At 36.0% G+C, this 16,919-nt stretch overlaps 1 protein-coding gene and 1 pseudogene across 14 annotated transcripts in view; both read left to right on the top strand.

Annotated features, from left to right (window-relative positions):
* LOC138843473 (ATP-binding cassette sub-family E member 1-like) overlaps positions 1-16,919 on the top strand; it is a 1,090,710-nt pseudogene that overhangs the window by 574,310 nt on the left and 499,481 nt on the right.
* The window catches only part of MAP9 (microtubule associated protein 9), a 40,521-nt gene that overhangs the window by 10,759 nt on the left and 12,843 nt on the right, over positions 1-16,919 (top strand). For 8 of the 14 annotated variants that reach the window (XR_016211832.1, XM_051819926.3, XM_051819924.3 and 5 more), the window contains 8 exons: positions 2,577-2,670; positions 4,645-4,895; positions 9,276-9,346; positions 11,651-11,819; positions 13,011-13,100; positions 14,107-14,268; positions 14,652-14,797; positions 15,321-15,453. Coding sequence is in view for 13 of the 14 variants with exons in the window: in XM_051819926.3 (XP_051675886.3) it covers positions 2,577-2,670; positions 4,645-4,895; positions 9,276-9,346; positions 11,651-11,819; positions 13,011-13,100; positions 14,107-14,268; positions 14,652-14,797; positions 15,321-15,453 (1,116 nt within the window). In the remaining variant the exon portion in view is untranslated. The remainder of the gene's footprint in view (positions 1-2,576; positions 2,671-4,644; positions 4,896-9,275; positions 9,347-11,650; positions 11,820-13,010; positions 13,101-14,106; positions 14,269-14,651; positions 14,798-15,320; positions 15,454-16,919) is intronic. The other 6 variants (XM_051819927.3, XM_070047181.2, XM_070047182.2 and 3 more) reach the window with 1 other exon arrangement.

The raw sequence follows: 16,919 nt of genomic DNA on the forward strand, positions 1-16,919 counted from the left end.
TCACATCCAAAACATAACCCAGAACACAGAATTATTATCATGCCATTGGACACTTCTATTTTTTTTTAAATTTTTTTGACAGGCAGAGTGGACAGTGAGAGAGAGAGACAGAGAGAAAGGTCTTCCTTTGCCGTTGGTTCACCCCCCAATGGTTGCTGCGGCCAGCGCGCTGCGGCTGGCACACCGCGCTGATCCAAAGGCAGGAACCAGGTGCTTTTCCTGGTCTCCCATGGGGTGCAGGGCCCAAGCACTTGGGCCATCCTCCACTGTACTCCCGGGCCACAGCAGAGAGCTGGACTGGAAGAGGAGCAACCAGGATGGAATCCGGCGCTCAGACCGGGATTAGAACCCGGTGTGACGGCGCCGCAGGCAGAGGATTAGCCTATTGAGCTGCGGCACTGGCCGGATACTTCTATTTTTAACAATCTGAGTTTTCAATACATGAAGTATCTCCATGATTGTGCTCTGAATCTTCTTTAAGTTTATGGTTTCAGGGATTTCCCATCTGTTTTTTGTTTAAGCCTTCTCCCTCCTTTATGTTTAACTTTTGGCTTTTCACTGGTCTGTTTCCATCCATATTCTGTCATTCTCAAGCCTCTTAGTAAACTCTTACTTGACACTGTACCTCTACTTACTGCCTTACATTCCTGCAGAAGGCATAGCTAGATACTGAAAGGATGGGCTACTTTGTTTTATCACTATATCCTCATCTCCCACTTTTCCTGTCGATTGTGTATGTGCGTGTGTGTGTGTGTGTGTGAGGTGGCATGAGCGTGTATATCATATTGTTCTTGTGTTAAAGTAACCTAGAATTCCTGGGATAAAGTCTGGTTGATTATGGCATAGTATTTTATTATGGGATTTGATTTCTTAATATTTTGTTAAAATTTTTGCATCTGTATTTATGAAGGTTATTGGTGTATATATTTTTTCTTATATGTTGTTATCAGGCTTTTTTATTAATTGAGTTGAGTAATACCTCTTCCTGCTTTACTTCCTGATAGTTTAGTGTGAAACCAAAAGTTTGGTACCATTTTTCCCTTTAATGAGAAGAATCACCAGCAAAATTATTCAGATCTGGAATATTTTGTGGAGAGGTCTTTGGGCTTAAATTCAGTTGTTTTTGTAATCTGCTGTTCAGATTTTTCCATTTCAACAGTTTAGTGATTTCTGTATACTAAGAAATTGAGACATTAATTTATAAACATAGTTGTCCATGATACTGCCTTATCCTTTTGATATCTATTATCATGATTATCATTACATTCTTTTACCTCTAATGTATATATTTTTTGTTTTCTGTCTCTATTTCTTGTTAAATATTTATAGACTGCTTAGTTTTATTCAGCTTTTCACAAGAACAAACTTGGGCTTTGCTAGTATCTCTGTTGTGTATTTCCATTTTCACTGCTTTTCAGTGTTTATTCATTTCTTTTACTTTCTTTGATTTAATTTTATATCATTGAGTGAAAAGTTTCTCATTGACTTTAAGCCTTTCATCCTTTCTAGTAAAACCTTCGAAAGCTACAAATTTTCTTTTCTGCACTGCTTTAGCAGCCCCAACTTTTTTGATGCCTTTTACTTTCATTGCAATTTCTTTAAATATAATTTATAATTTCCAATGTGATTTATTTTGGGACAAATCAATTTTTTGTGGTAAATAACATTTAAAAAGTTTTATTTATTATTTTATTTGAAAGACAGAGACAGACAAAAAAGACAAAGAGGTCCCACCCACTGATTACTCCCCAAATGCTCATAACAACCAGTGCTATGTCAGACTGAAGTCAGTCTAGATCTCCCAGATGGGTGGCAAAGACCCAACTACTTTGAAACATCCCCTGCTGCCTCCCAAAGTGTGCATCAGGAGGAAGCTAGAAATGGAAGCAGAGCTGGGCCTCTAATCCAGGCACTCTGATTCGTGATGCACACTTCCAAAGTACCATCTCAACTACTGTGCTAAACACTTGCCCCCAAATTAAACTTCCCATATGATACCATCATTACCTTTTGGAAAGATTATTACTCTATGAAAACATGTTTAATTTAGTTTCAAATATGCTTATTTTGTCTCAGATATTATCTTCAGAATTTTGAGGAAAAATCAAATACATCAAATCCCTGTGATTTCCTACCTAAAATATGTAGAATTACCTGGGTTTATAAATCTTTCGTTTAGACAACTATTAATATTTGTTTGAGAGAAGATATTTGTACCTACTGTCATCTTTATACTTTTGTTGAAAGAGGAATTGTAGAAAGAGATGTCAGCCTAGTCATTGCCTTAGATATTTATAAAAGATTTCATTTTGAACAGCAGGAGTTTTGAAAAATATTAACAAATATAGAGATACCAGTTATATAAAGGACTAGAATAATTCTTTTAGTGATCCTTTTTAATGACTAGGACATCAAAGTCAAAAGTATATTCTTTTCTACTATCTTGATACTTGGTATTTCAACAACTAGCTCCTAATAATGCATAATTTTGAGTCATAACAAAGTTTTAATAAAGCTGTTGCCTCCACAAATATTGGGAACTAAACTTATATGGTAAATGCGTTTCTTTTAAACAGGACCCATGTGCAACAAATCTATCACCATCATCCCTTAGAGAAAGTACTGGAAATTCCTTTTCACCAGAACCTGGGGAAAAATCATCCATAAAAGGTAGATATTTATAATTTTGTGTCTTATTTGTGACATATGTATTGCTTAGAAGTCTGTTTGTAAGAGAAATGATACTTTTTATAGTTACAAGGAAAATAACTATTTGTATTAGTCTGAGTTTTAATCCCAACTATGCAGTTTATTAACTGTTGTTACTTTAGATGCCGAAAAGTGATCTCTGAGTGTCTAAGTTATATATTATCTGTCTCATAAGGCAGTTGTGGAAATCAAGTGACAAAGGGCATTTCAGCCATTAGGCAGTTCCTGGTACAAGTACAGTGATCACTTAAGGTAAACTATTACTATATATGCGTTGCTGCAGCAGATTGTAATGCAACATAATGGCTAGGTGAAATTTTAGAGTGAAACTAAACTAGATTTGAATCCAGACACAACAACATGAACATAGTAACCAACCTATCTTGCCCTGTATATTGATCTTTAAATAAAAGTATTCTACCTCATAGGGTGGTTGTGAAAATTAAATTAATGAGTAATATACACAAAGCACTTAGAACAATATCATGGTAAGCAGATAGTGACGTGTCTCATGCACTGCTTCTTTTCCTAGGGGCATGACATGTGGCTTAATGAGAGACCTAAAAGGCATAACTGTTTCTAGGACTGGGATGTGTAACTAGCATTAGCTAAGTGCTTACTATGTAACATTTTTGTCATTTTTCAGATGAGACAAACTGACGTGCAAAGATATTGGGAATCATACCCAACTTTAGTGATGGAGCCATAGCTTGAATTTTCAGCTCCAAAATCCCCATTGTTTTTTCACTGAATAGATTAACATTTCTAAAAGTTCAGTGATGAGTTGAGTTGTGGTCAGTCTCCAAATATGAATGTGTCCTATAATAATAAAGTGATTTTAAACTTAGCTTACCCCAAAACAAGTTTCCAGAAAAATGAATGCAGCAGAATTAATACTTTTGATAGTAAAGGTTACACATTTAGCCTGGAGGTACATCTTGGTAGAATTGAAACTTGATAATTCACATAAAAGCATTAATTTCTTTCTGTTGAACATCCGTAAGTGCAACAGAATTAGAATAGGAGCCATTGAGTAAAAGCACAGCTGAGCCATCTTATTCCAGAGTTGAGCACCGAGAGGGTCAGTAACCAGCCTGTCCTTAGTGCCCTTTTTAGTATCAGGGTCAGCACTATCTCAAGATGGGGATGCAACTGCCCAGCGACTGACTTTATTCTCTGTGTAAAATTGCATTGGTTCTTGGTTCTCCTTCATCTGTGCAAATCTACAGCCGCATTGCCAGTAACTGTAGTAGCTGTGTGCCCCTTGTTCCAGCTCACACACACTCAAACGGTAGAATTGAATGGATACTACCATCTCACTTCATGGGTTCATACGTCACCACCAAAGTCTTTCAGTATGGTTTGTTTGGGGCTAGTTATACCGTTATATTTATTAATATGCTGTTTTTCTAATTATTAGATTTTTGGAGTGCTTCATTAGGTTAAGAGTAGTTATTTTCTTTTTTTGTAACTCACAATTTATTCAAGTTTAATATTTTAGTTTGCTTTATATAATATTCCCTCAGTATCCACAAGAAATTGGTTCCAGACCCCTGGCAGATACCAAAATCTGTGGGTGCTCAAACCCCTATTATAAATTATCTGGTATTTGCATAATTTCCCATATACTTTAAGTCCTCTCCAGATTATTTATAATACCCATTACATTGAAAATGCCATGTAAGTAGTTCTACATTCTATTGCTTAGTAAATAACAAGAAAAAAAGTCCAGAGGAGTTCAGTGGAGATACAATTATATTTTTAAAACTATCTTTGATCTGAAATTGATGGAATCTGCAGCTATGTAATCTATAGATGTCAAGAACCGGCTGTATTTTATTATACAAGAAAAAGAGATAATAGCCAGTCTTCATGTAAAGCAAACTGACTTATTAATTCAGAAGAGAGTTCTAATCCTGTTACTCTGTCTCCAAGTAGATCAGAATGAAGAATTCACTGAAAACTGTGCTTCCTTGAAATCAAATGCAAATAAAGAGAATTCATTATTGATGGACTTTGTTACTACTGCACTTGAGAAACCTAAAGAAAGTCATTTGACTGCTGAGGGCCATAAAGAAGAAAAGGAGAAGGCTGAACTGGTAACAGACGATAACTCAGCAGTTGATCCATCACTATTTAAATCTCAGAGTATCTTATTATCCACTAGTCCAACAGAATCTGCAAAGGTAATTATATACATTTACACTACTTATTCTGTACTATAGCTTCAAACTTAAAAAATTTTAAAGTATGTTATCTTTTGTGTTACAAACTTCTGAATTACAGAAAACTATAATTGTAGAAAACTCATCTTTTAGTAGTAGTGTTGTTAAGTGGTTTTTACTTAATTAAATTGAATTTTAACTTCAAGGAAGATTTGTAGTGAATATAATGAAACCCATTGTTTTGCAAAAAAAAAATCAAAGGTATATAATATACATTTTGTTGCTTTATTTTTTTATTTTCCTTGAAAGCAGGAATAATAATATCATACAACATGGGATTCATGACAAAGATTATAAAGTGAGGAAAGAAGGGAATATTATTATGTAAGGCATATAATTCAGTGAACATAATAAGTATGTAGCAAGTACTATGGCATCTTGAACCTATTTGTCATTTTTCTTAGCATTTCCCTGATGGCTAGTGATGCTGAGCAGTTTATCCTGTGCTGTTAATTGTTCCTCTGCTGTGCAGAAGCTTCTTAGTTTGATGCAATCCCATGTATTGAGGTCTTATTCAAAAAGATTTTGCTTGTACTAATGTCTTGGAGTGTTTCATCTTTGTTTCCTAGCATAAGTTCTTCTATTTAGATCTTTGAGCATTTTGAATTGATTATTGTATAGTGTGTACATTAGGGGTTTTGAGTCACACTTCTGCATGTATAAATCCAATTTTCCAACACCATTTATTGAAGAGATTGTCTTTTCTCCAGGTAATATTTTTAGCACATTTATCAAAGATAAATTGGTTATGCATGCATGGATTTATTTCTGGAGTTTCTATTCTGTTCCATTTGTGTATGTGTTTACTTTTATGTCAGTCTCACGCAGCTTTGGTGAAAGTAGCCTTATTGTAAGTCTTCACATCAGGTATTGTGATGCCTCTGGTTTGTTTTTATTATTCAAGACTGCTTTCACTAATGGGGGTCTGTTGTGTTTCTAAATGAATTTTAGGATTGTTGTTTCTAATTTTGTGAAGAATGCATTGGTATTTTGATGGACATTGTGTTGAATCTATAAATTGCTTTGGGTAGTATGGACATTCTGATAACATTAATTTGTTTAATCCATAAACATGAGAGACTCTATTTATATTTCCTATTTCTTTCTTTAATGTTTCGTAATTTTCATTGTGGAGGTCTTTTTTGTCCCTGGTTAAATTTATCCCAAGGTCATTCTTTTTGTTGTTAGCTATTATGAGTGGGATTGTTCTTACAAGTTCTTTCCCAGCAAGACCACTGCTGGTGTATAAAAAATAATACTGATTTTTGTGTATTGATGTTGTTACCTGAAACTTTGCTGAATTCTCTTATAACTTCTAATAGTCTCATAATAGAGTGTTTTATTTCCATTTATATAGAACCATGTCATCTGCAAATGGGTAATTTGACTTTCTACTTTCTGATTTATAAACCTTTAATTTCTTTCTCTGGCTAAAACTTCCTGTACTGTATTGATTAAGACTGGTAAGAGTCGACATCTTTGTCTAGATATTAGTGGAAATATTTCTAAAATTTCCCTATTCAATAAAATGTTGGCTGTGGGCTTGTCATATATAGCCTTTATTATCCTGAGATATGTTCCTTCAGTACTTAATTTGAGGTTTTTATCATGAAAGGAAGTTGTATTTTATCAAATGCTTTCTGTGCATCTATTGAGGTAGCCATATGATTTTTATCCTTCATTCTGTTGATGTGATGTATCATGTTTATTGATTTGCCTATGTTGAACCATCTCTGCATCCCTGAGATAAAAACCACATGGTTAGATTGGTTGATATTTTTCATGTTATTGGATTTGATTTGTTCATTCTTTATTGAAGATTTTTTTATCTATGTTTATCAGGGATATTGGACTATAATTTCCTTTTTTGTTGTTATATCTTTGTCTGCTTCTGGCCTTAAAGAAATTAGTTTGGAAGAGTCTCCTCCATTTAGCTCTTTAAAATAGTTTTAATACTTATGTTAGTTACTCCTTACAAATTTGATAGAATTAACCCAGAAAGCCATCTGATCTTGGGCTCTTCTTTGTTGGGAGATTCTTTTTCACTGACTCAATCTCATCTTTGGTTATTGATCTGTTCATGTTTTCTATGTTTTTATAATCTCATTGATTATATGTTTCCAGAAATTTATTCTCAGTTTTCCAATTTGTTAGCATATGGTTTGTTCATGATAGTTCTTAATGATTCTTTGTATTTCTTTGCTTTCAATTGTAATATCTCCTTTTTGTCTCTGGTTTTATTGATTTCAGTCTTCTCTCTTTTTCTCAGTCTGTCTAATGTTTTCTCAGTTTGGTTTGTCTCTTTAAATAAGCATTCATTTCATTTACGTTTTGTATTTTGTTATTTTATTTCTTCATTTTTATTTTTTTACCTTCCACTCATTTCAGATTTGGTTTGTTCTTGGTTTTCTTTACTTATTTTCTTCTTTAAAAGATTTATTTATTTATTAGAAAGTCAGAGAGAGGGAGAGACAAAGAGAGATCTTCCGTGTTCTAGTTCATGCCCAGATGACCACAATGGCTAGGGCTGGGACAGGCAAAAGCCAGGAGCCAGGAGCTTCTTCTGGGTCTCCCATGTGGATGGTAGGGGCCCAACCACTACTTGGTCCATCTTCTACTGCTTTTCCTATGACATTAGCAGAGAGCTGGATTGCAGGTGGAGCAGCTGAGACAGGAATCAAGTGAGATTACAGGAGTAGCTGGGACAGGAACTGCCAAGCATCCATATGGGTTGTAGGCATTGCAGGTGGTGGCTTTACCTGTTACTCCACTACAGCAGCTCCTTGTTCTTGTTTCTCTATGTCTTTGAAATACATTGTTAGCTTATTTTATTTGCTACATTCCCATTTTTTGATGTAGGCCCTTATTGTTAGAAACTTTCATCTTAATATTGCTTTGCCTGTTAGTTGTATGTTGTGTTCCCATTTTCATTAGTCTCCAAGAATTTTTAAATCTTCCATTTGACTTCTTCAGTGATCCATTATTCATGAAAGAGCATGTTGTTCCATCTCCATACAGTTGTATGATTTCTAGAATTTCTTTTGTTTGTAAGTTCAAGCTTTATTCCTTTGCGGTCAGAAAAGATACACAATATGATTTCATTGTTTTGAATTTGTTGACTTATTTTGTGGTCTAATATATGGTCTATCCCGAAGAATGTTCTGTGTCCTGATGAAAGAAATGCATATTCTTTAGCTATGCAGTAGAATGTTTACTTCTCCTGAAATGAATTTTTTATCTCTTATAGCTACATTTGACTAAAAATATATTCTAGTGTGTATTCACTATTAAGGTAATATGTGTATTCACTGTTAAGGAAAGAAAATAGGGCTAACTAAAAATTTGTGATGGGCAGGGCTTTTATAATGAACAATATTAGTTTTCAATTAAGATTATGAAGACTGATTAAGCCATTTTCCAGGTAAATCACCCTTAGCTATCTTCTTTAAGAAAAACACTCCTGCCAAGTTAGCGTCCATCTGCACTCTCACTTTACTCCTAGCACATACTCACCCATTTGTATAAAGTAGAAAAATTATTCCTTCAAAAAAGGGTATTTTGGAAGTTTATAGACGGTATCTTAGAAATCTCTAATATAAACATTTAATTTTTGTAAAAAAATAAAAGTTAATTCTAAACTAGATCAGGCTTCAAAATTTCATGGAAAATTGATATTATGAAAAAAGTATTTTTTAAAAAGGTCTGAACCAAAATAAAACTCTTAATTCTGTTTTTCCATGAACTTAATTGGAGTCCTTTCATTTCTTTTGACTAGATATTTGGTCTAGTTATTACTGCTCTTAAAGGGATATTTCTTAAGTCTGAATCAGATCATCCCCCCTGTTAAAGTGTCTTTGTTGTTTTTTCACATGAGAATAGAATCCAAACTCATACCACCACCTGGTAATCCCATTTCATTCTCTGACCACCACGTCTCTTCTGCTTTTCTTGCCGTTCACTGTGCTTCAGCGCCAGCTCTTTCCCTTCTCTGGCTCTTAGCACTGAGTTTCCTTGTTCCCTTAGACCTTCATGGGACCCTTTGTGCTCATCCGTTCTCTGTTCTGATGTCAGTCTCAGGAGACCTTCCCAGATCAACTTCACCATTGTGGCCTTTCGGCCTCCTTCTAGTCATGCTGTCACTGTACTCAATTTGTCTCCATGATTCACTTTTATGGATACATTTATTGTTGGTCAACCCTCTCCAAAATGCAGTATCCCTGAGAGCATTTTATTCATTGATTTGTTCCTGGCGCCTGTTGTACTTGACTTGTAGTAGTTTTGAAAAATACTGATTTACTACCTATGGTAAATAACCCTTCTGTGGTATTTTCTGTTTAACAGAAAACAATCGAAGACAGAAACACAAAGAATAAAAGGTCAACAAATAATAGAGTATCCAGTGCATCTGGCAGGTAATAAACTTATCAAAATTCCTCATTTGTAGATTTGTATTCTAGAAAGTTTGATTTCAGTTTAAATTCCATAAAATTAATTTTTCTTTATGTCACTTGGTTTTCTCTTATTTCTATCTTATGAGCTGAATAATAAAATCCTTCAGCTGATTAAATCCTTTATAAAAAGTTAGTAATAGAATTATTTCTTTTTTATATAAAGATTTACGTACTTATTTGAGAGGCAGAGTTACAGAGATAAGGAGAGAGAGAGAGAGATGTCTTCTATCCACTGGTTCACTCCCCAGATGGCTGCAATGAACAGAGCTGAGCTGATCTGAAGACCAGGAGCCAGGAACTTCTTCTGGGTCTCCCACATGGTGCAGGGGCCTAAGCACTTTGGCCATCTTCCACTGCTTTTCTAGGCACATTAGCAGGGAGCTGGATTGGAAGTGGAGCAGCCAGGACATGAATTGGCATCTATATGGAATGCCTGTGAAACTGGCAGAGGTATAACCTACTGTTTCACAGTCCTGGCCCAAATAATTATTTCTGTTAATGGTTGTTTTAATAGCTAGAGTATTTATGCAATCATTTTGTTCTCCAAAATTGCTTGTTCCCTGAAGTCAAAGACTAGGAATTCTCTATACTCTATACTGCTCTTCGGTTTTTCCTGAGACAATAATATAAAATGGTGATAAAACTGAAGTCCAGCATTATGCTTAATTCTATTAAGTGTCTTTGTCCAACACATTAAAAAACTTGTGCTTGGAGTTTTCAGGTTCTCTGGTCTATGTGGGCTCATTCAAGTGCTAAAAATCTGTACCTTTGTCCATGCTGATGATAATGAATGTTGACTCATTAGGTGCTAATCAAAACTTTCAGCATCTTTTATCATATATGAAATGACCATTAGAACAGGGTCAGCCAACTTCTCCTGTAAATGGACAATAAGCCCATGTTTTAGTCTTTATAGGTAATGCAATCCTGTTGTGACTGCACAGTTCTGCTATTGTAGCAAGAAGGCATCCATAGACCACATGGAAATGAGTGAATATAGCTGTAGTGCACTGAACTGTGTATCAAAACAGATGATAGGCCAGATTTCCCCACCAATTCTTGAAAAAGAAGCCATGGTTCTTTCTAATCCCATACTGAGAATGGTTTATGTAACAAAACACTATAAAAAGGCATTAAAAAGTGATTAAAACTACCTTTATTATTATTATTATTATTTTTTACAGGCAGAGTGGACAGTGAGAGAGAGAGAGAGAGAGAAAGGTCTTCCTTTTGCCATTGGTTCACCCTCCAATGGCCACTGTGGCCGGTGCGCTGCAGCCAGCATACTGCGCCTATCCGAAGGCAGGAGCCAGGTGCTTATCCTGGTCTCCCATGGGGTGCAGGGCCCAAGCACTTGGGCCATCCTCCACTGCATTCCCGGGCCACAGCAGAGAGCTGGCCCGGAAGAGGGGCAACCGGGACAGAATCTGGTGCCCCGACCGGGACTAGAACCCGGTGTGCCGGCGCCGCTAGGCAGAGGATTAGCCTATTGAGCCGCGGCGCCAGCAAAACTACCTTTATTAATATTGTTTCCCTTGTAACTTGAGATATGGTCCATGTTTCTTAAAATGGTTCTAATTATAAATACTACAGGGAACAATTGTTTAAATTATATAAAGTGAAAAAATTTACATTATTTTTAATGGGGCTCTTTGTATACTAAGAAAATATTATACAGGCCAGTATTGTGGCTTAGCGAGTTAAGTCTCTGACTGTGATGCTACCTAACTTCTGATCCAGCTCCCTGCTAATCTTTCTAGGAAAGCAGCAGAAGATGGCCCAAGTACTTGGGCCTCTGCCACCCACTCAGGAGACCCAGATAGAGTTCCTGACTCCTGGCTTCTGTCTGGCTTGGCCCAGCTGTTGCAGCTGTTTAGGAAGTGAATCAAAGGATGGAATATATCTCTCTTTCTTATCTCTCTTTCTCTCTCACTTTGCCTTTCTTAAATCTTTAAAAGTAAAAAAAAAAAAAAAAAAAAAAAGATTTTATGAAGATATTTGATTCTTGAAAAAGTTAATAGAAAAATGAAATTAAAAGGAAGTTTATTTTGGTACCAAAATTTTTTAAATCCATGCATACTTTTTTTCATACTATGCATGTTCAATAAGCTTTTTGAAGACCCTTAATATTTTACCAACATCTTATAATTTAGTATATTAAAGAACAAAATAGCTTTCAAATATAATACTTGCATGTTATAACACATGTCTGTTCTACTAAATGCATTTGTAATATTTTATCTTAATCTGTTTGGATCTTTTCAGATTAATGACTTCCGACTTTTTAAAGAAATCTAGTTCTGCAAGGAGAAGTCCTTCAACAACTACTTCTTCTCACTATTTAGGGACTTTGAGAGTCTTGGACCAAAAGCCTTCACAGAAACCAAGTCTAGAACCTGACAAAGCAGACAGCATAAGGGCAGCTGTGTATCAGGTAAAAAAAAAAGAATTTTGTTTTAAAATAATAACAGATAACTTCCATAAGGCTGTTTGTCACAGAATAACGTTACCCTGATAGAAATGATAGCAAACACTTAATTTTATTGAGAAGGATTTTATTTTGTAATACATGGGCAAGCCAAAATAATTTACTAAATTATTTTCTTCCATGCTTTGCTTAGTTGATTATAGATATTTTTAAAGAATGGGAGCATGCTATTACTGTTGATTAAAAACAGAGCAATAGTTGGCTGGCGCCGCTGCTCACTAGGTTAATCCTCCGCCTTGTGGCGCCGGCACACTGGGTTCTAGTCCCGGTCGGGGTGCTGGATTCTGTCCCGGTTGCCCCTCTTCCATGCCAGCTCTCTGCTGTGGCCAGGGAGTGCAGTGGAGGATGGCCCAAGTCCTTGGGCCCTGCACCCCATGGGAGACCAGGATAAGTACCTGGCTCCTGCCGCGGCGGCCATTGGAGGGTGAACCAACGGCAAAAGGAAGACCTTTCTCTCTGTCTCTCTCTCACTGTCCACTCTGCCTGTCAAAAAAAAAAAAAAAAAAGCAAAAGTTAAATACTTGAAGATCTATATATGTTTTTATGCTTTTTTCTCTTTCAAGCTTAGATTATGAATAAAAAGGTTTCATTTTTTTCTGTCTCTGAGACTTTATGGGGCTTACATACACACAAAATTTTCCTAATTTTTGCATAATCCTCAAAATGGTCTTTTTTGTCTTGCTGAGAGGCAGAGTTACAGAGAGGAAGAGAGAAAGATCTTCCATCTGCTGGTTCATTCCCCAAGTGGCTACAATGGCAGGAGCTTATTCTAGGTCTCCCACATGGATACAGGGACCCAAGCATTTGAGCCGTCTTCTATTGCTTTCCCAGGCCATTAGCAGGGAGCTGGATCAGAAGTGGAACAGCTGGGATATGAACCAGTACCCATTTGGGATGTGGCACTACTATGCCACAGTGCTAGCCCCAAAGTCTTTTGTTACAACAAGGATAACGTGAATAGAAATTTCTTAATTGCACTTTTCCTTCTGTATTAAAATCTTAGAAGAAAAGAAAAATGACATTCCTTTATATAAAATTTACAAATTTTGTGTTTTTAGAGTTTTAATCAAATATTTCAGAAATAAATAAGAATTTGGGAACTTTGAATATCATGCAGTATTTTTCTTGTTCTGACAGGAGTGGTTAGAAAAGAAAAATGTATATTTACATGAAATGCACAGAATAAAAAGAATTGAAAGTGAAAACCTAAGGATCCAAAATGAACAGGTATTGTGAAACTAACTGAAAAATGTTCTAGATTTGCATATCAATAAAATCTCTGAGTTTTTCTAAATCTACTTTTTAAAATGGCAAAGTGACATATATATACAAAATAATTCACTTATGATTTTCTTTCTTTTATACTTTATATTTTTTAGTTTAATATAAATGTATTATAACTTTTACATGAAAACATTAACTTATAGATTTTTATTTTTTGTTTTATCACTTTATGTATAGAATAGCTATGGTATGACTGATTATAAATTTATTATTGCTTGTGACCACCTAATTCCTAAAATTTTGTTTCCTTTAGTATTTAACCAAAAATATAAGGAGTCATTAGACATTAGGCCTTCATTTTTCCTCCATTCTCTGTTGGGTTTCCATCCAATGGTTCACTGCCCAGATGGCCACAGCGGCCAGAGCTGTGCCGAGCCGGAGCCAGGAGCCAGGAGCTTCTTCCAGGTCTCCCACATGGGTGCAGGGGCCCAAAGACTTGGGCCATCTTCTACTGCTTTCCTGGACCATATCAGAGAGCTGGACAGGAAGCAGAGCAGCCAGGTCTTGAACTGGCGCCCATATGGGATGCTGGTGCTTCAGGCCAGGGCGTTAACCCACTGCGCCATAGTGCTGGCCCCAACTTTCTTGATTATAATTATAATTGAAGTGCTTTATTAAGAACATTTAATTGTAACAATCAACACTATATTTAGCATTTTTTTATTGTATTACCAAAGAATAGTTGACTTCCTTCTCATAAATAGTAGGTGAATATCTGATGAATGCCTTTAGAAAAGGACATTTTAAATAGAATCAATAATTCAGATAACATTTCTTCTAAATTCACCTGTATAAAGCAACCTAAATAAGTCATCTGATTTGAAACCTTCTGTCCCTAATGACTATCAAGGAATTAAAGCTATATTTATATATGTGCATATCTCTGTATTTGTCTACTTGTTTATACACATGTGCATTATGTATCTACCTATTATTATTTCCAAAATAGAAAAGAGCTGCTAAGAGAGAAGAAGCATTAGCGTCATTCGAGGCCTGGAAGGCAATGAAAGAAAAGGAAGCAAAGAAAATAGCTGCAAAAAAGAGGCTTGAGGAAAAAAACAAGAAGAAAACCGAAGAAGAAAATGCTGTGCGAAAAGGAGAAGCACTACAGGTATTCAAGAGTTTTGAATATCTCTCTTTTCTTTTGTCTTATAATTTCATTTTTTTTAATTTTAAAAAAATTTTAAGTCATGTATTAATACCTACTTATGGGGTACTATATGACAATTCAGTATATATATATGTATTTTTTAATGTCCAATTAGGATAAATACATGTGTCCCTTAAACAGTAAATACTTCTTTACAATTAAAACACCAAAATCCTACCTTCTAATTTGTTTTTTCTTTGCTTCATAATGAAATACACAGTATATTATCTATATATACCATGCTGTAATTCTTTTTAAATATTTGAAATCAAAATTCATGATTAACTGCATTTTTACTTGTTTCATAATAGTCATAGTAAGAAAATCAATTGGAACTTTTTCAGGCATTTGAAAAATGGAAAGAGAAAAAGATGGAATATCTTAAAGAGAAAAACAGAAAGGAGAAGGAATATGAAAGAGCAAAGAAACAGAAAGAGGAAGAAACTGTTGCTGAAAAAAAGAAAGATAATTTAACTGCTGTTGAAAAATGGTAATCCACAATAATAAATATTCTTTTAAAGATCTTATTTTATTTATTTGAAAGACAGAGTTACAGAGAGAGGTAGAGACAGACATAGAGAGGTCTTCCATCCGCTGGTTCACTCCCCAAATGGGCACAGTGGCCAGAGCTGAGCTGATCCAAATCCAGGATCCAGGAGCTTCTTGTGGGTCTCTTACATGGGTGCAGGGGCCCAAGCACCCAAGCACTTGCACCATCCTCCGCTGCTTTCCCAGGCTCATTAACAGAAAGCTAAATCAGAAGTGGAGCAGCCAGGACTTGCACCAGCACCCATGTAGGATGCCGGTGCTGCAGGCCGGGTCTTTAACCCTCTGTGCTGTAGCACTGGCCCCAATAAATATTTTTGTAGATTACAAATTTTTTTCCTGCTTTTTAAAAATTGATTTTCTTGAAGTCTGCTCATGTATCTCAATTTCATTGTAGCTAAAATTTATTTTAAGGAATCTTATTATATATTCTTTAACCTTCCAGTGTTTTGTACTATCTTACATAGGAATGAAAAAAAGGAAGCTTTTTTCAAACAAAAGGAAAAAGAGAAAATAAATGAGAAAAGAAAGGAAGAACTTAAAAGAGCTGAGAAAAAAGATAAAGATAAACAAGCTATTGACGAATATGAAAAATGGCTGGTAGGTGTTACTTGTTAGTGTACTTGTGTCTTTCCCTTGCAGTTTTCTGAGCTTTTTATGTCCGTAATTCCAGTGCTGTTTGTCCCATACCAGTTTACCATTTCTACCTGGAAGATGTCTTATTGAATTTATTCTCTGCTATGTATATCACATTCTCTTTAATTAACTGATTTCTTTTAGTGCTTCTACTTTTCTCTCAGATATTCAGATAATATCCTTTCTTACTTGAATCCCCACATTCAGTAATTTACCAGTCATGCCCATTCTTTTATTTTTATTTTTATATCTGAAATCATGGAAAGCAGACAAGTAAACTATTGAGGGTATTCTAATGTTAAGCAAGATATCATTTTCCACTTTAAAAGATCAATATACATATCTGTTTTTAATAATTCATACATTATTGTAAATAGGTACTTTGCATGATTTAATAACTTATATGAATAGTTTACATATTTACATGATTCTGCAATCAAAATGTATGAAAATTTTCCATAGTCTTTTTTATTATTATTATTTTTAAAGATTTATTTCATTTATTTGAAATACAGAGTTACATAGCAAGGTAGAGCCAGAGAGAGAGAGTGAGTCTTCCATCTGCTGGTTCACTCCTCAAATGACCGCAATGGCCAGAGCTGAGCTGATCCAAAGCCAGGAACCAGGAGCTTCTTCTGGGTCTCCCACGCGGGTGCAGGGGCCCAAGGACTTGGGCCATCTTTTTTTTTTTTTTTTTTTTTTGACAGGCAGAGTGGACAGTGAGAGAGAGAGACAGAGAGAAAGGTCTTCCTTTGCCGTTGGTTCACCCTCCAATGGCCGCCGCGGCCGGCGCGCTGCGGCCGGCGCACCGCGCTGATCCGATGGCAGGAGCCAGGAGCCAGGTGCTTTTCCTGGTCTCCCATGGGGTGCAGGGCCCAAGCACCTGGGCCATCCTCCACTGCACTCCCTGGCCACAGCAGAGGGCTGGCCTGGAAGAGGGGCAACCGGGACAGAATCCGGTGCCCCGACCGGGACTAGAACCCGGGGTGCCGGCGCCGCTAGGCGGAGGATTAGCCTAGTGAGCCGCGGCGCCGGCCTTGGGCCATCTTGTACTGCTTTCCCAGGCCATAGCAGAGAGCTGGATCAGAAGTGAAGTAGCTGGGACTAGAACTGGCGCCCATATGGGATGCTGGCACTTCAGGCTATGGTGTTAACCCACTGTGCCACAGCGCCAGCCCCCCCCCGCCCCATAGTCTTTTTAATAGGGGTTTTATATCAAATTTTTTTAATTCTTGCCAGTCAACCCATTAAAAATATCATCCAATATATTTTTTATTTGCATTTCTCTGGTCAGGATTGAGCTTGAACATCTTTTCATCTGTATGAAATTTATATATAAACATATATATATGTGTGTATTAATGTATGTATACACGCATGCATATATATATATACACACTCTTAAAATGTTTTATTTTGGAATTCTGTAA

Source organism: Oryctolagus cuniculus, chromosome 8 (assembly GCF_051225735.1).
Source record: "Oryctolagus cuniculus isolate XC-2025 breed Fujian yellow rabbit chromosome 8, ASM5122573v1, whole genome shotgun sequence".
Taxonomy (NCBI): domain Eukaryota; kingdom Metazoa; phylum Chordata; class Mammalia; order Lagomorpha; family Leporidae; genus Oryctolagus; species Oryctolagus cuniculus.